Source organism: Periplaneta americana, chromosome 2 (assembly GCF_040183065.1).
Source record: "Periplaneta americana isolate PAMFEO1 chromosome 2, P.americana_PAMFEO1_priV1, whole genome shotgun sequence".
Classification (NCBI taxonomy): domain Eukaryota; kingdom Metazoa; phylum Arthropoda; class Insecta; order Blattodea; family Blattidae; genus Periplaneta; species Periplaneta americana.
The window spans coordinates 173,133,398-173,155,377 of record NC_091118.1 but is presented as its reverse complement, the minus strand read 5'-3'; the positions used below and the strand labels follow the sequence as shown (position 1 = coordinate 173,155,377).

Below are 21,980 nucleotides of genomic sequence, written 5' to 3'. Positions count from 1 at the left end.
ATATTCACGCAATAAGATTCCGCTGTTAATCTTCTCTCGTATAATATCGATAAATGTAGCTCGTTTCTCATTTGTCTATCTTTCTCATATCGCATTCATTCAATTTTTTTTCTATTGTGGACTATGCTGCTGTTTATACGTGTTCTGGAATATTTTCCTTTTTTTTTAAATAATATGTCAAATTGACATATAGTTAACATATTATAGTACTTAAGTAAAGGTACCATGATTTTTCGACGAAGTTGTTGTTTAGTAAACGCACCACATTTTATCTTTAGTAAATATTGGTGACTTAAATTGCTGTTATTAAAGTGTTGTTAAGACATGGCAAAAATGCCTAGTGTTACCCTCCCAACTTCTTCGTTGAGTTCCATAACAACAGATTGGGATCCAATAACAAATTCTAGTGATAAAGAATCAGCATCACACCAATGTTTATTAAGAATTAAGAGGTAATTGTAATAATTTGATACTATAATTTTACATGTCACTATTTCAGATATATAAGCTAATAGGTAGATATACACTTCATTGAAATCCTGAATTTATCATGTTTTGATAATGTTAACCGGTTGAAAATCTTTACTGGGATTAATATCTTTGTCCCTGGGAGAAGTATGAGAACAATTAAAGAATGTGATCCCAAAACTCGCTCAGTCCATTTGGATATTTCTATGTTTTATACATATATATGATTTATTTTGGACTATGCCAATATATTTTAAGCTTTTCTTCAAAAGCAGCACCAATCCTTGTCTAAAAGTTTGTGTTAATGTGCATGTTACTTGAAAGTCGCTCTAGTTTCATAAGTTAGTGTTACTGCTTTACTGTGCAAATAGCCTACACATCATTTGCTCATTACTGGATACGCTATAGCATGTAACCTACTGAAAAACTGTTATTAATATCTGATATGTTCATGCACAGTAGAAGTAGGCCTATAAAGCCCAGTCCAGACTCAGCAGCTTACTTGACATTTTACTTGCACATAGGTCTATGCAAAAAGTTGCAAGTAAGAAGGAGCGTGTGGACCATAAAACTGAACACTGAGTTGGAGACATTCAGTTCTAAAAATCGTTCAGTTTTACGGTCCACACCTCCTTCTTACTAGCAACTTCTTGTATGTGCAAGTAAAACGTCAAGTAAGCTGTTGCGTGTGGATCAGGATTTATTCCTAACAACTTTATAGTCTTTTATTCACCTCCAGGGTTTTAGTTAAAAACTTTTTTATATATATAATTTTCTCTCTTAGTTTGTCTTAAACATCATATTTTCGAAGTTACTATCGGTTTTAAGAGTACCGGTATTTATTTATGGTTAAGAAGTGGCAGTCAAGCAATGAAATGTCTGTTTTGTGTTTAATTATTGTGATCTTTACCAGTTTTGTGGTAGTGATCAGATGTCCCTAGAGATGAAGTTACTGGAGAATGGAGAAAGTTATATAACGCAGAACTGCACGCATTGTATTCTTCACGTAACATAGCCTTAATTAGGAACATTAAATCCAGATGTATGAGATGGGCAGGGCATGTAGCACGTATGGGTGAATCCAGAAATGCATATAGATTGTTAATTGGAAGACCTAAGGGAAAAAGACCTTTGGGGAGGCCAAGATGTAGGTGAGAGGATAATATTAAAATGGATTTGAGGGAGGTGGGTTATGATGGTGGGACTGGATTAGGCCTAATCTTGCTCAGGATATGGACCGAAGGCGGACTTACAGCTCGACCAAGTTAAGTCTGCGAGCCGAGAGGGTAAGTTGGAGGCAGTTCTGTAGTGAACGGAGGTGGTAACAAGAGGAGACCAGTACAGTCTCATATGACAGCAAAGTTTTCCTACTGCGCTTCAGTTCATAGAGCAGTAACAATTTAAGACGCTTTGAAATAGACTGTACTTCTACTTCTGCTTGGCAGTGAGGTTTGGCGTTCTGATTGGCAAGCGTGGGCATAAGAGAGAAAGTTGCATGAGGGAGGAGGCTCGGAGACAGCGTAACTGTTGCCTTTATCTGAAGACAAGGACAAAAAATGTGTGCGCTCCGTAGTGTATTTTAAACAATGTGCACACATTGAAATCTGAGCGTCAGGTGACCTATGTGGCAACTGTGTTTTGCCTCTACATTCCATCCCGATATACCCACTCGCCAACTTGACTTGGACAAGCTGTAAGTGAAGGCGGCAATGAACTTCCAGGTTCCTTGAAAGCCATTTGTAAGTAAGGCAGATAATGACAAACAAGAGAATGACTCATCCTCGGGCCCTATAGTCCTATAGTTGCCTGAGCAATCTCATGTAGGCTAGTTAAAAGCTAAGCGTACCTTTACAAGAAATACTGAAAATGTTTTCCACTCTGTTGAATGCATGCTTCTTACATCTTGAACAAATTATGAGAAACTTAACTTAACTTAGCTTGGCTTGACTTTTCGAGGGCCAGACCCAGGGCGAATTGTTGCATTTAGGCTTACATTGAGCCATTGTGCCCTCTGTACAGTATATGCGATGACTGTCCAAGTTCGACAGGTGGACCAGGTTATGATGGTGAAAGGTGAGCCATCTTTCCTCAGCCCTGACAGCGCTAAGTCCCACCCTCAGATGAATACCTGTTAAGTCCGAGGGCCTGGAACCCCACGTCTTTCCAATATCAGCATCAGAAACCTGTATCCTACCCTAGCCTTTTTCAACTATTCCAGATAATAGGTGAAATAAGATTTCGTGAAATGATGTTAATGTTATGTTTTATTTAACGACGCTCACAACTGCAGAGCTTATATCAGCATCACCGGATGTGCTGGTATTTTGTCCCGCAGGAGTTCTTTTACATGCCAGTAAATCTACTGACATGAGCCTGTCGCATTTAAGCACACTTAAATGCCATCGACCTGGCCCGGGATCGAACCCGCAACCTTGGCATAGAAGGCCAGCACTATACCAACTCGCCAATCAGGTCGACTTGTGAAATGATAGAGGGAAATGGGAGATACCCGAGAAGACCTTCTGCAACATCTGCTTTGTCCACCACTAATTCCATCATGACCTGACCGGGGATCGAACCAGGGCTCTTAGATGGAAGACTAGCATGCTAGTGTTTGAGCAATAGATGTGGCAGTAATGAAAAATGCTGAGCAACTCAGCATGTCTTAATTGGTTGGATGGCTTTTAGGGTGTTTACAATTAATGTTAGTCTTTATGTAGATTTTAGGATGCTGTTTTCCATATCCTGCAGTGTGTGGGATTTAGTTTTATACCTTTTCTTTTAGATTTCGCCACAGATAGATGTCACATGAGTTAAAATTGGGAGGTCCCAATAGCCACAAATCATGACTTATTATCCTGTCATGGTACCCAGATTTCAACACATGCATTCAATAGAGGGTAGTATATGCAGTTGCACTATCCTATTGGAAATAACCATTGAATTTTTCTTCATCTGTCAGTCCACTGAAGGAAGAGGATTCATTAAAGGAAGAAGACAGTATAATTTGACTTTTCTTTTCCGAATTGATGCACATTTTAAATTTTTTTATGTAGAAAATGATTGCTCCAACAACTTAAATTCGAGATTATCCTCGAAAAAAAATTTGGGGTCCAAATTTTGAAGGGAAAAAAGGTAACAGAAAGCAGTAATTCACTAAAATGGATATATTTCAGCTATTTTTAAAGATAAATTTAAAATTTTTTTGAAATTTTACTTCTGAAAGCACATTCTTTAAAATGTTGTTTAGTCAACTGTCCGAAGGAAGGTCTGAACCTCACAAGTGATACCATCACTTATGAGGCAACTAGGCCAGGAGATAATAGGATAGGGTGGCCAGTTTCTTTCCCCCTCCATTGCATACATTGCAGATTAGTTACATATAGGTGTCCCTTGCTTTACGTGATTAATTGGTTCTATGAAATAATCGCATAACACGAAATCGAGTAAAGTGAGTTGAATTTAGAATGGATGAGATAGGGATGGGGGCTTCTTTAGAAGGATAAAAAATAAAAACTCCACACCTATGAGCAAAAGAAATTTTAATGAATGAATAACTATTTAAACTTATTAATAAACACAGACTTTAAAGAATGAATGACTAGTTGGATGAATGTAATTAATACAGTGAGAAAAACCTAAGCATTACATACTTCCGACAGTCTTCAATTGGATGATGAGTTGAGTGGATTTGGTGAGTCTGGATTATCATTCCCTTGCTGTCTTGAAGTCCCTGAGATGATACCCTGATGATCAACTTTTTAAAAGAAACACTCGAGACTCAACTGATGGGCAGCATTCTTCCTCTCTCTGTAAAGTTCTTTGCAGCAAGCCAAAGAATTTTGAATATCCCTCTCAATTTTCGTGCTTCTAATCTCATTAGCATTCAGTTATTCTGATGGAACTATCAGTGTGTTAAAAAAATTCTGTTATATGTTTTGTTGAAAGCTCTTCGATGGACTCAGCATCAAAGGACTCCTATCCATCATTCCATTTCCAGAAAATCTACATTAGTGAGCTCTGATGAGTGGGACTCAAGCAGTTCATCCACATTCGTCTCATCTACATCCTCAAATCCAACAGATTTTGCCATTTTCACTATGTCATGTCTTGAGAGGGCAAGTTCACTTTTAGGATCAAAATCATTAGAATCAGAAACTCCAGGTCAAATTTTCTTTACTTTTAAATTACGTACTTACGGCTTTTAAGGAACCCAGAGGTTTATTATTGCCCTCACATAAACCCGCCATCGTCCTTTACTTTTAAATTAACTTTTTAAAATTGCATTATAACAAAAACTCATAAAGTGAGATCGCGTTTAATGAGGAATACTTGTATTACACTAATCAGACTTCAGATGTTTACAAGCAATTGTTCTTCTTTGACACGTATCATCAGGTGAGATGTAGTGCCTGATAATAGATGCACATATCAGCCAGAACCCCAATCAGAGGCAACTTTAAAATGTCTGGAGCATATTTTTTATATTAGTTTCAAAATTTTAAGATAAACGATTATATTTTAAAAATGAATTTTAGGGGTATTTTTATAGAAATGTGGAGGGATATTTTCAACAAACTAACAAATTTATAACTTATTACAAAAAAGAAAAAAATCCTAATAGCCTAGTCTATAAAGAATGAGTTATCCAAATACCATGCATTTAGTGTTAATAGTTTTGAAGATATAAGTTATAACTTTTTGTATGAAAATGAAGCAAAAAAATTAAAGTTGCGAGAATTTGCTGTCAAAGTTTAGTATCACTTAAGAACCGTATGAGCCACCAGCATAAGTCAGTTGGTTAAGGCACTTGCCTGCCAATCCGGAGTTGCGCTCAGGCACGGGTTCGATTCTTGCTTGGATTGATTATCTGGTTGAGTTTTTTCCCGAGGTTTTCCCCAACCGTAAGGCAAATGTCAGGTAATATATGGCGAATCCTCGGCCTCATCTGTCCAAATATCATCTCACAATCACCAATTCCATTGACACTAAATAACCTCGTAGTTGATACAGCGTCGTTAAATAACCAAGTAAAAAAAAACCCTGTGCTTTAAAAATGGAGTCACAAAAGCTGAGACAGCCATAAATGCGCATTTAATTTTATATAATACCGTATGTTTTTCACATACCAAAGATTATTTAAAAAAAAAACTGAATAGCCTATTTACTATCATTCCCCCTTGAAAACCCTGTGCATCAGAGCTTTAAAAATAACGTCGCAGCAGCTGACAAGGACATAAATGTGCATTAAATTACATGTAATACATTTTTCTCGCATGAAAACTTTTTTTTAATTCATTAGTTTTCCACCATATTAAAATCATCCTCTCCCCTTAAAGCTACTCCTAACAAAGAGACGTTTTTTGGACTAGACCTAGGCCTAGTCCCATTTGACCAATTAGCCATCATCACCTTATGAGGACAGGCTGATTCTTGCCATCCAGTACTGTAATATACCTTCTCCACATTACCTACTATGTTTCCTATTGATCAGCCGTTAGAGCGAGAAAGAGATTGAGAGGTGGGGAGAGAATTATCAGTTGTCTCTTAAATATGAATTAATCTGATACTGTGTTTTGTTTTTTGCAGGGATATGATGTCTATATATAATGAACCACCTCCAGGGTTATTCGTTGTCCCTGACGAAAAAGATATGACGATTATACATGCCCTCATCACTGGTTCATTTGATACTCCTTATGAAGGTGGATTTTTCTACTTTCTTATCCGGTGTCCATCAGATTACCCTATTAGGCCACCAAGAGTGAAACTCATGACGACAGGTGCAGGAACTGTGCGTTTCAACCCAAATCTTTACAAATGTGGCAAGATATGTCTCAGTATATTAGGGTAAGTGTATCAGAAAGCATTACTGTCGAATCCTAGTGTGAAATCTGGTTCAGTCTTCTTACGTACAGTAGAACCCCAATTATCCGTCACCCGATTAACCGATCTGTGGATTATCCGACTGTCTTCCTCACTCTTTTTTTTGCTGCGGAGAAAATACGAAGTTCTGTACATTACATTAGTACTGTATGTATTTTTTATAGATAGAGTTACTGCAATCCTTTACCACTAGCATTACACAGTATGTAATGCTTCTGTCATTGTCGGCAACCATAAACAGTTACCTACTTATGGGAAGGTGTGTTTTCCAAACTTGTAAAATAGTCGCAATCTGCTCTCAGAAAAATGTCCCCAGAAACTTACACACAACTGCAAACCCATGCACCATTCAATATTGTCCTTCTGTTCTAGTGGCCGTACTCTATTACTTGTATACAAAATGTCTTCCACGAATGTCAAAAGAAAAATAAAAAAAAATGTACAAATAATTGAGCGGCTTTGGAAAAGAGGAACTGTGGTACATGTCGCATCAGAATACGAGATTGGCGTTACAGCTGTGAGCGATTTAATAGAAAGCAAGATAAAGAGCTACATATTACTGTACTTCATTGTGTTTGTTATGAATTATGAACATAATATGTCTAGTATGAAGACATCAGTGATTGCAGCATGGCAGGAACCTTAAATTATGTACGAAACTGTATTATACACTTAATTGATGAAAATCATTCATAGTACGGATTATCCGATTTTTTCGATTAACCGTTCAGTTCAGCCCCTTCATTACCACGGATAATAGAGGTTCTACTGTATATTGAATATGAACTATAGGTATGTTTCTGCAGTAGTTTCCAAAATTTGCAACCGTCATGATCGTGTGCACACTGACTTTACTGTTCATGCAGCAATAATTTCAAACTCTGACTACTTGCTGATTAAAGTCATGTTTTTGCAACATATCAAACCGTCACCAAACCATTTTCTGGTAGGAAGATTTGCAGAGCAAGCTCAAATCAATCTCAAATCACACTTGACACAGGCACATTAAGATATTTGTGCTGCACTTTTACCCACTGAACTGGAACACACATACTTTTGTGCATTAGTCTTTGGATGATTTGAAATCAGTTTCAAACCGATCATTGCTGATCGTGTATGTGTTTTTAAACAGTCGTCAAACCATCACAAACTTGCTGCAGAAACAAACGTAATATCTGTCCAATAATAGAGGAAGTTCGCAGTATACATAGACAGATCTTATGTTCAAAACCATCATTTTGGTGTCAGAAGTGTTGAAAACATGTACAGTGAAACCCCACTAATTTGGAATTCGTGATAATTCGAACAGTCTTGGAGAATAATATACCAAACTTTGAAGATAGAAGTTAATGCAATGAATGGAGAATATGGTGAAAAATTATTCAAATTATCCAACATGAGATGATTAATTTAAATAGGCTACATTAATGTTGTAATGTGGCATAGAAATTTACTAATGTTCAATTGTGCAACTGCATGAAATAAAATGGATTCCAAAGAGAATATGAACCAGAAATGATAAAAGTCTCTTGCCTTTAAGCCAGTTGATAAATATCATGTTATAGTATTTATTAGTACTGTATTGATTTTGTGTTTTAAAATTCAAATATAACCTATGAACTGTGATGTGAATTACGGATGTTTTTTCTAAGATTGAAGCATAGTGTTGGTTCAGAATACTGACAATAGATAATGTATTTGTTCTTAAAGTGTCACATCATTTCGTCGCCTGAATGCAAGAAGTAGGTAACTCGAAATTTGCGTTTTTTAGGTACCTCTTTTATAGAATTGCAAAACTTGCACAAAATGTAATCCAGGATTTAGGCAACTGGTCGAACGATACCAGCAACATCTATTTTCCAATATAACAAATAGATAAAAGAAAATGAGACATATTCCTTAGTGCAATAAATAAGTAAATAGGCGATGTCACAAAATATGAAAAATCAAGTTACCTAGTTCTTGCATTCAGGCGACGATTTTATATTTGGACCCTTGTACATTAAGTGAATGTGACAAAAGTTTTACACAAAAGCTTATTGACCGTGAATTATAATTCGCTAGGTAACATTTTAACACAATGTGTCTTAATTAATAAACAGGCTTTTTTAATTTGCTGAGAAAATTTTTCCTTTTGATGTTGCCAACAATTTCTGACCGTCATTTGTTTAACAATACTACGCCATTTTCAGAAACAATGTTTGACATCTGTTTAACAATACTATGCCAGAACAAGAATTGGTGGAATTAATCTCAATGAGCAATAGCTGTTAAAGCTTTCTGAAAAAGCTTGTAAAAGATTCTCCCTTCTAAAAAGACTAGCAGGAAAGAAATGGGGATGCTCTAGGAATACTTTGAACACTACATACAAAATGTTTATATAGCCATTGCTGACATACTGCGGAGAAATTTTAATTACTTCACCTTTCGTAAACGACATAGAATCTGTTCAAAACCAAGCTCTCAGACTCATTACTGGTGGAATCAAAACAACGCCAATAGATTCTATGAGATTCCTCATTAATATTAACAGCATCAAAATGACAATAGAAGAAAAAGCACTGATTCAATATGAAAAACTTATCAGATTACCAGGAAACAATTGGCATTCATACAGTCCTCTCTGTAGATTGAAAACTCAAAAAAGTTTCATATCCATTGTTCAAGAATTAAACCAGAAAATCAATATCCCGAATTTAAAAGAAAACTTACAAATTAAACCAAACCCTTTAACTCTATTAAATATAGAATATAACCTAAATTTAACATAAGAAATACTGAAATCAGAAGTAAACACTGAAATACTGAAACAATTGTCTTTTGAGACAATTAATATTAGGTACCCTCTACAAAACTGGCTTCATTTATACACCGACGGATCCTTGATCTCCAGAGAACAACGTGCCAGTGCAGGTGTTACGTGCTGTCTCTTCTCACTTTATAGATCTCTTGGATATGGAACAACAAGTTTTGATGGTGAAATCATTGCAATAAGTGAATGTCTCAGGAATCTTCTATGCCACATCAATAAATTTAGGAATGCAGTTATATTGTCAGACTCCAAAGCAGCTATTCTATCAATTGTCTCTAAACACACACCTTCATCTCAAACAGCAGAAATAACTAAAATGCTCTCTCAATTAATATCACTCAATAAAAGAATTGTATTCCAATGGATACCATCCCATTGCGGAATCCTGGGAAACGAGAATGCAAAGAAGGGCAGCACTGCTACTTACAGACCTGTTACTAAATCTACATATTACTCTGTGAAGAGATTTATTAAATCTACATACTTAGACTTCAACAAACAAAATTTGATAACTCAATCCCAAGGGAAAAAATGGAACTCTCTGCATCAAAATCCACTGTTAATTCCCGATTTACCATGAAAATCGTCTGTAGCTGCATTTAGATTGGCAACAGGCCATGATTGTTTGGCCAAACACCTGCATAGAATTGGAATATATAAGTCCCCTAACTGCCCATTGTGCAACTCAAACCAAGAAATGGATTTGGAACACCTCAAAATCTGTGCTTCAGTGGCTGGCCATGATAATATCTTTGAAAAATATTGGAGTGCAAGAGGTCAAATGACTTTATTGTCAAACGCCTGACATTAGAAAACAACAACAACATATTTACAAACTAATAATTAATTACATAATATACATAAATGTAATAACTATAATTAAATGCAACACAAATTAGAAATATACAAAACTTGGAACTTGATTGAAGAAAACTACAGGTCAGTCGATTTCGGCTATAAGTCCCATTTGCAGTATGTCTTGAAGTCAGAAGTCAATTTCAATCATCGCTTCTTTCATGAGAAGACATCCTTTTCGAAGTCAGGATCTGGAAAAGAGGAAGTAAAATTTTTTGAAGTAAGACGTTCTTTTTCTATTCAGTTATGACAATTTTCAATAAATTCGTTCATACTGTAAAAGCAGTTTTTGATTAAAATTTTATAAAGAGCTTTCTTAAATTTCTGATGTGCAGATATTTCTTTAAGATAATTTGGTAGGCTATTGTACATAAGAAGACCAGCATGAATGAAACTGTTTTTATATAGAGTTGTGTTAAAACTTTCATTAAAAATATTATATTTATTTCTTGTACTGATGTGTGTCTGAATTTGTAGGAAAGCTATGCAAATTATATTTGATAAAATTTAAGGTTTCATAAATATAAATACAGGGTAATGGCAAGAATCTCAATTAAATATTTTTTAACAGTACATGGACAGGACCATCCTGGAGCCCTGCACAGAGTCTCTCCAGTGTTCTTATCTCTATCCAGAGTCTTCTTAATGAGAAACCTTATCACAATGAACCTGGCTTTGAAAGGGTAAGTAGACACTAGGAATAAATAATAAAGAATGCAATGTAGAATTGCACCACCTTTTGCATTATAGGCTATGTTTATACAGTAACTATCTGATCAGACACCCGTTTTATGAATTTTTTTGCCAAATTAAATAATAATAAATAAATAATTCATTTTTTTCTCCATTAAATATGTAACAATATAGGCTAATAGATTTCGTCAAAAATACTGAGCATTACATTCTTAAAAACTCATCAAAGTATAAAATGCAGTCTCTTTTGACATTAGTGCAATTTTTTATGTTTTCAGACAGTTTAGTGTAAGGTTACCAGATTTCTTTGATAATTTCCAGGAAGAAATATACGAGTAGATTAACATATGGAAAACCTATGTTTTAACATTTCTGTTAGTTTGCTATTCACTCGTATTGTTTTTACACAATTTAAAGAATTAAAATACTCATTCTTTTCACACACGAAAAATATTCATTCTACTCACCTACTACATAAGTATTGTTATTTTTTCAGAAGAGTTAATTTTTAAACAGGTCTTCTCTAGATCCAAAGTTTCCAGCCAAGATGAGTAATGATGAAACTGGTTAAGATGGTAATGTCTCGAACAGTTTCTAAACTCATTCTGAATTTTTTTCATGTCCACAACTTGTTAACTGAAGAAAAATCTCTCTCCGTTGAAGAATTACTTCCAGGAAGGCATAAAATAGTTCAGTTTCTACCATTGTGCACAGGAAATCATTTTCTTAGACAAAATTTTAAAATTTCACTCCATTTTGAGCAAAAAGTAGCATTTTCTTCATTCCACTTTGCTATTTTCTCTTAAGTTACATATTTCCTCAAGGAAGAAATTTTATCAAATAAATGATCTTCATCCAGATCCATCTACATTTAAAGACAAATAATGGACTTTCTCTTCAATTATTTTTCTTTCTGAGCTCTTCAAATCTTTCCCTTTCTGGAGGAGATTTCAGCAATATACTATATGACAAACGGATCTGAAACCCTGACCCACATAGCTCCCTGTACTTCGCAAAACTACCCCACACTCTCACATTCCACCCTTACTCAGCTCATTAAAGAGATCTAAAACTCTCAACAAGGGAAACGGCAAAGACAGCAAATGAATAACTTCAAATCTTCAAAGTTATTTTCAGCAATTTTTAAAATAAAATGAATTGTTTTATCACACTCTCTCCTCTCCCTCCCCCTCTCTCTCGTACCCCTTTGCTTCTGACCCCCTCATATTTCTTAAATTAATTGAACTCGTTCTTAATATTATAGTCTTCAAAATTTTGGTAAATTTTTTCATCTTATCTGAAAGCACATTTCTTCTAATTTTCAAAAATATATAACTTGTACCCATTATCTCAATAATTTCGTAATTATTTGGTCATTTATAATATAAGCGCACTATACGTTCTATATCTTACGCCATCTTCAGTGTCTGTTTTCTCCTATTTCACATTTTCCGACATTTATAATCCTTTCAACTGACAAAAAGTTGACTTTCAATTGGGCAAAAGACTTCATTGGGGTACCAAATTAAAGCTTAAACATGGGACTATGTTGTAAACTAAAATTATTTTCAATCGATTATAATTATTTTATCTGAAAAATATACAAATATACATCGTCGTTGTTCCTGCAATAACTCCTATGTGACATAGTTATCGATTTTCAGATTTTTCCTGTATTAAATAACTTAAATAGTGATACAACAAATAATAAAATATCCTATATGTAATTATATTTCTTTGTTTCGAAAATGTAAGAATTAACAGTCTCTTATATACGGCTGCCATAGGATGAATAAATGTGTTTTCTCTTCCTACTGAAAAATTTTATATTTCGCACATAGGAGTGAAAAACAACTGAATAGACTACAATGGACTTTATGTTGTCAGCAAACAGCTGGATACATTTAAGAAGATTGATAGGAGTTATTGCAGAACAACGACGACATATATTATTTTTCTAAAGTGTTTATATAATGTGGCATATCTTTTGAATGGTGCAAGATAAATAATTTTAGTATGTAACATTCTCCATATGTAGGGAATCATTTTGGCAAAAGAAATTTTACCCTGCATCAATATCTAATGGAGTTCAGTTGGTCCAAATTTTTAATAATGTTTTCCAATAAAAAGTTTTCTTTGGGTCCCTAAATTCGATTTTCAAGTTTGAATAATATAAATTGCTTAGCTTACGTCCGAGAATCATATCACCAAAGTTTGAAAGACATTAAGGAAGAAATGTGGATTTTTATCCTAAAAGTTGATGTATACTTTAAATGCCATATCAGTTAGTGTACGTACGTTTTTCTCACTTCTACGTTTTATTCTTCAGATGCCCATAAGAATGTATGAATGAAGTTTTACAAGTTATATATAATTTTAACTTATTAGTCTGACCCAATATTTTGGGTTTGACTTGCGACACAGAATAACTCACAATAAAATTTAAAATGAAAAATTATATAAGCAGGTTTCAAACAGAAGAGATTAAGACATATAGAAAAAAAAAATAGAACCTAGTACAATATACATATAATTGGGTAGCAGACATCATTTTCATAGCAGAAAGCTGCTGTTTGAATATGCTACTCAAGGATTAAACTCTGTGATTCACTGAGTGCATATAAAAATTACGTTATAGCAAGTAGTAAGTTTTAACATCATGTGAGTGTCCTTTTAATTGTTGACATCACTTTTCATTCCTTTATTTCCATAGGAGAGATGCCCTGGCGATATCGGTCGCTACAATGACATTATCCAACATGAGACACTTCGAGTAGCTGTGTGTGGAATGTTAGAAAACGAGACTTGTCTTGCAGTCCCTGACGCACTTAGAGAAGTGATGGAGAAAACATTTCTCGAATTCTATGATTATTATGAGAGTACAGTGAGGAAGAAACTTCATCTGCATGGGCAACATATGCAAGTAAGTACTTGTCTGAAGAGCAGGTTTCGTCCATCTTACATTCATGCTTGAGTATTTTTCAGTGCCGAAGCTAGGTGTAAATACTGGGTAGGCTGAAAAAATCTGCTTACCTTGTGTCTTTCTATAGAGCAGATGTTTATCGGCTTTTCTATCAAAATTTTTTGTGAAATAGACCCCATAAGATTACCAAACAGAATACAGGTAAAACATAACTTATTTGTCTCAGAGCACCCTATTAGCCAAGGATATCTCTTATACCATGAAAACTGAATATTTATATTTTGTCTTCCTCCATCCACTATTTTAATATGTAAATGTGGTGTCGATCTCCTATCTTTATAAGCACATTTTGTTTCATACGTGCAACTTGAAAATGGTTTCTCTTTTAATTCTACAAATAATGACCTCAATATTCTCTCAGTATGAACCATTTTACACAAAATTATAGTCGTGACTCCGCCTCTTTGCTTACGTTTTAGAAAGTGAAGGCTCTATAAAGTCTAGGTAGGTAGTATCATTCGCCATTTTTGTTCTTACGTTGCCGAGCTACCATACGAGGAATCTATTTGCCACACCGTTAAACATTATCATGTCGTAGCTCCTATGATAATAAATCAAACGTAATGTAATTCAGCAAATAATTGAGCGGCAAATAACGTCTTCGTGTGCTTTCTGCGAACGCCAACGAAAGAGCTAAAATGGCGGGCGATTATATTAAGTATTTATCGAGCCTTAAGAAATGAATCAGTGAATCACAAGACGCACACGTTTAAATGTAGCCGACCTGCAACGTGATTGGCTGCTGGAAATTAGAGCGACAGGACTATAATATGTAACACACACACGCATGCACTTTTGATTAAACTAAACTCAACAACACATTGCTTTCGGAAAACACAATATAGCACGACATAATATTGTGTTGGAAGGCTAGCCTCATCATGTACAGAGATGTAGTGAATCAATACCTCCTTCCTGGTTCCCCCTTAAGCTTGCAAGTCACATGCCTTTAGAGGCTTTTTGCCTTAAGCCTCGCTGCTCACACTGCTCTCTCCATACTGGAATGACTGCCAACAGTGAACTTAATATATGGAAGGATCGGAATGCAACCTAGTGTTACGATTCATTGTTATTACGAACTTATAGGCCTACTGTTACTAGGATATTAACTCAAATTTTTTGGGTAGGCTATGCCTCAAAAGCCTCTTAAGAGTTTCGCCATTGTTATTTTTATTTTCTCATTATACAAGAATAAAAAAAATCATTGTTGAGATTTTCGCGAAAATACGCGTTTTCAGCATCCTCATGCTGAGTACATTTTAGTGATGTCCATCCCTTTTCTCTAAACCTACTGTGTGTGAGAAATATGAGGGGCATTCCATATTGAATTACACTTTATTTTTTTTACATTCACCCAGAACTTCTGTGCCTCGGCAGATACATTCACTTTCTCAATATAGTCTCCAGCTGTACACACTTGCGCCACTGATGTGGCAACTTCTCTAGGTCCTCCTGGAACCACGTTTTTGGAGTTTGTCACACCCACGTCAGGACAGCTGCTTTCAGTTTCTGGAAGTTGACGAAATGAAGTCCGCACAGAGGTTTCTTCAAAGCCTCGAATAGGCGGTAATCAGAAGGGGCCAAGTCAGGAGAATATGATGGGTTTGGCAGCACCTGGAACCCTATCTCAGCGATGGCAGTCATGGTGTGGGTTCAAGCATTGTCATGTTGCAGGAGCACACTTTTCGCCCATTTTCCTGGCCATTTCTTTTGAATTGCACGACACAAACTCCGAAGGGTCACCACATATGCTGTGCTGTTAATAGTGGTTCCTGGTTCGAGCCAGTCAATGAGGATGATTCCATCATCGTCCCAAAAGTCTGTGGCCATGTGTTTGCCTACTGATGGTACTATTCTGAACTTCTTCGGCATGAGGCTGCCTTTATGCTTCCATTGCATTGATTGGACTTTGGTCTCTAACTCATGGTAATGGATAAATACAATATAATATTTGTTACTCAGTCAAATGACAAATCAATGTAAAATAATAATAAGTCATTATTTTACATTGATTTGTCAGTTGACTGAGTAACAAATATTATATTGTATTTATCTATATTAATTGACAATCTGAACAATTTTCATCATGCTCTCTAAGTTCATGGTAATGGAGCCAAGTCTTATCGCCACTGATGAGTTTGGACATGAAGCCTTCTGGATCCTGGCTGTGGCATTGAAAGAGATCACCGCTCACATCCTTGCACTGTTGTCTGTGTGCTGCAGTCAGGGACTTGGGGACCCACCTGGCAGACACCTTTCCCATCTTAAGGTGTTCATGCACTATGCGGTGTAGAGTGATTCTGGCAAGTCCTGTGACCGCCTCCAGTTCCAAGAATGTGATGCACCTGTTCTCCAGAATATGCCGCTCCACTCTAGAGATTTGACTGGCGTTGTCACAGTCACTTTCCTTCCAGAACTGGTTCCCTTTTCCTTTGATGTGCGGCCATGTTTCTAGCCATCCACCCAGTTGTACACGGTTTTTCGTGATGGTGCATGCTCACCACACACTGCCATCAATCGTCTGTGAACATCTGCAGTGTTTACACCCTCTTTCCACAGAAACCACGTTGTCCAGTACTGTCCTTGTGATCACTCTCCATGCTATCCACTCACATCATGACAGCAGTTGTGGAAATGCACTATAGTTTGTAGAAATTACACTCTGCATCGTGCTGCCACCTGTGGGCAGACCAATATACTACATGTTTGTAACTGTAATGACAAGCCAAATGGTATGTATGTATTTATTTACACTGCAAGTGGGCAAGCCTCCGGTGGCAGTGGTATACACAATATAAACAATACACAATAGAATTATACAATACACAGTGCAATTATATATTGCGAAAGCCAGCTATAACGGCTGAGAGGATCATTGTGCTAACCACACAATACCTCCATTCTGGTTGGATGATCGTCCACCTCTGCTTCAGCATGTGGGCTTGAGCCCAGCAGCCGGCTGGTCGGTCTAGGCCCTTCACGGGCTGTAGCGCCACGGATTATTATTATTATTATTATTATTATTATTATTATTATTATGCAATTATATAATACACAATAGAAACAATAAGAATACACTATACAAATTTACACAGTAATTACAATTAATAATAATACATAAAATAACCTAATTAATAAGTGAACCTAATTTTACAATACAATCTACATATGTATAGGCCCTACATAAGTTTCACATTGGTACTGATAATAATCTTTCACTTTACTCTCATCTCACTCACTGTAGTGGCACTATGACGCATTTCACTGACACTTTAGAACACATTTCACTGACACTAGAGAACATATTTCATTGACACTACAAATTATCACTGATCGAAACTATTCACTGCACTGTAAAACCATAACTTCACTAAGAGCGTACAAAATTTTCAGCCACGTCTGGAAAAATGTGCAGCAAATGCTGGTGTTTACATCGAATTTTAATATTGGTGGAATTTTAAGCAATCCTAATGGACCATGGATGGTGGGAATCAATATGGAACACCCCTCATATTGGAGAGCCAAGAGAGTTAATGGCTTTATTCCCAAGAACTCAGCATTAGTTAACAACAACGATGACATTTCAGTGTTAGAGAAAAGATACCTAATTTTGTGTTATTTCATCAGCTCGTCATATTGCACTAAAATAAAAATGTTATATTGGTAACTAGCCGTACCCGTGCGCTCTGCTGCACTTGTTAGAAATAAATATAAAGTAATTGCATAATTAAAATAGGACGTTTGATCCAGGGAACATTCGTGTTTGATAGAAGAATAAATCGTTTAATATGTTACTTAATTTAAATTGTATTTAAATAATTAAAATGCGATCATTTTGGTCCAGAGAGCAATCATTTGGTGCAATGACAATCCCTTTAACATGTTTCTTAATTGTTATTACATGCAACCATAGTTTAATGAAGATTGACATATAATTTAGTTTTAATGTGTATACTTTATATTACTTGCTATATGCTTCAGAAGTTACTGTAATAACATTGTAGAATTATGTCCATCTAGAGAAACTACACTTTCCAATGGTGAAATAATAATTAAACAATTAATTAGCTTCCGATATTACTTCATACAAGCACAGAAACACTCTGTAGACAATGTTTAATAGCTTTCGATTGTTGTAGTCCAAGGCCCCTTATAGACGAAGTCATTTGTTTTATTTCAGTATAGCGCCTTAGATGGTGTTGTTATTGTAATTTTAAAACTCATTTATCTCACTAAATATCAGTCCTAGCAAACTTTTGTATAGAATAAAACTTATCGGAAATTAATTTTAAAGAAACTTTTATTATGTAATATGTTTCCTGAAAATTAATAATAAGGGAGATATTTCGATTTATTTAATTCGAGCCCCCTTATAACCCCCCTTTTAAATAAAGTATTTTGAATCCATATAGCCTAAAATCTAAATTACACGAACTTAATTTATATTCCAACTTTCATATAAATCGGTTCAGCCATTATCGCGTGAAAAGGTAACAAACATCCAGACAGACAGACAAACATACAAACAAAAATTTCAAATTCGGTTTCAGGATGGAATTATTTTTGGAAAATCGAAAATTACCAGAAAAATGTTGTCTACAGATTTATTATTAGTATAGATGTGTTACATAATAATTTATCTTTTAGGATCCATTTGGTGAGGAGCGAGGTACATTCCAGTACCGGAATGTGTTGACAAGGTTGCAAGCATTACATGAAAAGTTAAGTGCCAAATGCAATAACCCTGGAGTTACAGGGGATAAAACAACCTCAGACAATGAGTGTTCCAGTGATGACTCAGATATCGATCAACCAGAAGAACCGCCAGCAGGGGCAGTGAATAGTTGATGATAAAGTGACCAATTAAATCTATACACTTCTAAGTACTGGACTAGTGGGCAGATTGCCAACGTAGAAGGGCTCCTCTTTGTTGTGACATGCCTTTGTTACTTGGACCGCAGTTGTTACGTGAGTGTTCTTAGGGGCCAGTCTAAATACTTACAGAGACTTTTTCCTCCCCAAAATCTTTTCAAAGTTACTGTAAGATAATTTACTTATATCTGTGGATAAAGATAAAAATGAAGTAATTGTAATAGAGATATTTATCCATAACTTTTTATTGCAAATGCTGTAGTATTCAGCTTTCACATGTCATTGTTTTTTGTTACTAAGTAACATAGAACAGTGTCCTGTTTCTATTTTTTTGATTCCTATCACCAGGTAAGCATTTCGTGATGATAGTTTTAATCACAGTATTACCCTTTGCTGGCTGTTGTAAATTAATGCTACAACTTTCTGGTACTGCAATACTTTAAAGACAGACTCAACTTTGTTTTATTACTTTAAACATCCAATGTGGATACTTTTATGTTGTTATATGTTAATATAACTCTGTTAAAATTTTTGAAAATTAATTTTCATAATGTAATGTAACATTCTTGGTAAGTAAATGTAAAATTCTTAGTATCAGCATTGGTTAAGATAATATAGTACGAATAAAACTCGTCTGTTAGCTCAAGTATCGGTTAACAAGAACATGATAAATTGATTTTTCATAGACTGTTTTTTCTGTAAGATTGGTTTATTACTTTTAATATTGATTTTATATTAAATCGGCCTTTGGAAGTACAATTTACACAAGTGAGGTCGTAATTGAATTCAGTATATACAAATCAGTGGTGCATGTAAATTTTTCATCCTTTAATACAGAGAGAAATTTCTTTGAATATTATTACAAAATTTGTGAATTTGAATATTGTTACAAAATTTGTGAATTTGAATATTGTTTGTTAAGTATACTGATTACAAATTAAATGTTACATATAAGTGAAAATTGAATAATTTTGTTAAAATTATGTGTATGTACTTGTATTATACCGCTTACAGTTATGATATGAGTATTAATATTTTGCTAATTTGGTTCATAAAATGTTATGCTGTTTACTGAACAATGAAGAAGTTAACAGCAGTTATACAATCCTGTCAATATTTCTCTTTTCCTGTCAACTTGCAATCTCCTACATACGCAAGTAGCTCTTAATTTGCATTGATAACTATTTTAAAGGAAAATATATCACCTGAGAATGAAAACCTTGTATCTCCCCTCCCCCCCATCCCCCAAACAAAAAAAATTATTTGGCTTTATCGATAAATGAGGAGCAAATATTCAAAAGAGACTTTGTCCTTCAAATAGAATTTTAGGGTATGAACAAAAATGCATTTTATTATCTTCCCAGTGCTACAATTTTGTACTGATTAGGTACTTAATTATGAATATTAGTCTTCTGTTTAGAATGTAGTGAAACTAAATATTCAAATCATTTTAAATTGTCTTTGTAGAAATTTAATATAAAATTTTGGACAGACTGAATAGATTGGACATTGTTGGTATTTGTTTGTCACAATGCTGGACATGCACGCCAAAAGTTTATTGTAGTTATTTTATGAAGTAGTTTTGAACCAACTTAAGTAAAAGAAGACTTACAAAAGGAACAAACAAAACTTCATTCAAGAAAACATAAAAAAATATTGACCAAAAATGCCTTCATAGGCTTTCTTTTTAAATGTGAAACCACAATCGTCTTCTAAATATCACACATTGGATTTTCTTCTACACCTGGGACATTAGAAACAGGTACATTGATCAAGAGCTTTTAGACGACTACAGATCTACCTCGTTGTGTCAATTCTCTCGAAAGACTTTGACCAGAATTTTCCTCACATCTTCTGTCTTCTCAACTTCTACATTCAACAGGTGCACCATACTGTACCTCCTTATTTTATTAGCTTCTCTTCAATTCAAACGCTCATCTTCCTTTCTGGTCTCTTGATTAGCATCCCTTATCTCCTCGGAATAAGGTTGTAACCAACAAAACTATAATTCATGTTTTAGAAGAAAAGAAAATAATTTCGGGGGCATTTTTCATTAGATCTTCTTCACTAGCAGAACCATTTCACTAATCAAGGATACAAGTTTATTCAGGTATTGAGTACAATAATTTTTGTTAAAATTAATGCTTCAAAATTATTTTCCTAACAAAGCCTCACATTTTAATAATTTGATGTTACATCCCTTTTCTGGGGAGGTCTTCAATTACGTTTTATTACAATTTACTTGAATATTGCAAACATACCACCTCACCATAATGCATGAGTCAGGTCTAATAAAGCTCATGCAATACAATGCATTCTGGAACGTTTGTTTCCATGATAACCTGGTTGCAATCGTGTCTGATTGTTTTTGGTTTGTGGACATACTTGTTTTTTAAAAATTCCTCAATTTTTACATTGTGTGATACACGGAACATACATTTTTTTGATCCGTATAAGTGTACTGAAATGTGCAGATGAGCCTTCTAATGCGAAAACAAAGTTATATTAAATTTTTTTATTTTGTGGACAAAGTCTCTTATGAAAGTTTGCTCCTCAAATAGGCTCGTAACTCATCTGTAAAGAATGCAAAACAACTGTTTCTGTAATATGCTGCTCTTTACTGGCAAAATATCAAATCTCGTATGTTGTGGTGTTGACATGTTTAGTGTGAAAATCACGTATGTGAGAGCTATTTCAACAGGTGTTTTTGCTGACAATTTCGACTTTTCAAGGAAGATATTGTAGTTGGATGTAACTTCAAGTAAGTATTAACCTAATTTGAGAAATGAAATAATTTGCCAGGATAATTTGTTTACAAAAATCACATAATAAGATGAAAACCTTGTATGTAGGCTTCAGTATTGGATTTTTGTGTGATAACCTCGTAAGTCAAACACACGAGGTTTTCATTGTGAATATACTGTACGTATTTACAAGCTTTTCCTCTTTGAATGTATTATATATCTTAAAGCTTTGCTAGCTTTTTGAAAATGAATTGGGATGAAATGAAGATACTAATACAGCAACTTAGTCAAAGGAACGTAAGCCAAAGAAGGGTAGAAGCAGATGAATCTTGTCGTAATATTTCACTTTATCATATGAAAGTAAATGACAATGATAGATTGAGAGTATGTAAAACTATGTTCCTAAATACATTTTCTTTGGGGGAATGGGTGGTTCATAAGTGGACATCCAATTCTGAATGCAAAGAAGTAAATGCAGCATTCAGGGAAAGCAAACAGATATCCAACAGCAAAAATGATTAAGTTAAAAATCTGGTAATTTTAATTTTTTGAGAAGCTACCTATGCTAGTGTCACACTATTGTAGGATATCTTTCATAAAAAATGTATCTGGAACCAAACTGGCAAACAAAGTCAGAATTGTACAGGAAATACAAACTGTATTGTGA

General features: G+C 34.8%; 1 protein-coding gene across 1 annotated transcript; it reads left to right on the top strand.

Moving 5' to 3' along the window:
• The first annotated feature begins 97 nt into the window (after positions 1 to 97).
• Positions 98 to 19,674, top strand: LOC138694833 (ubiquitin-conjugating enzyme E2 Z-like). The gene is made up of 5 exons (XM_069818945.1): positions 98 to 452; positions 6,058 to 6,318; positions 10,593 to 10,704; positions 13,428 to 13,637; positions 18,345 to 19,674. The coding sequence occupies exons 1-5, from the start codon at positions 325 to 327 to the stop codon at positions 18,543 to 18,545; spliced, it is 912 nt and encodes a 303-aa protein (XP_069675046.1). The 5' UTR covers positions 98 to 324; the 3' UTR covers positions 18,546 to 19,674.
• Positions 19,675 to 21,980: the final 2,306 nt, after the last annotated feature.

Bases quoted from the DNA above. Each gene is read 5' to 3' on its own strand.
- LOC138694833 (XM_069818945.1), top strand. From the start codon at position 325: ATGGCAAAAATGCCTAGTGTTACCCTCCCAACTTCTTCGTTGAGTTCC. The intron at 6,319-10,592 runs GTAAGTGTATCA...ATTTTTTAACAG, and splicing joins ATATGTCTCAGTATATTAGG to TACATGGACAGGACCATCCT. The intron at 13,638-18,344 runs GTAAGTACTTGT...TTTATCTTTTAG, and splicing joins TGCATGGGCAACATATGCAA to GATCCATTTGGTGAGGAGCG.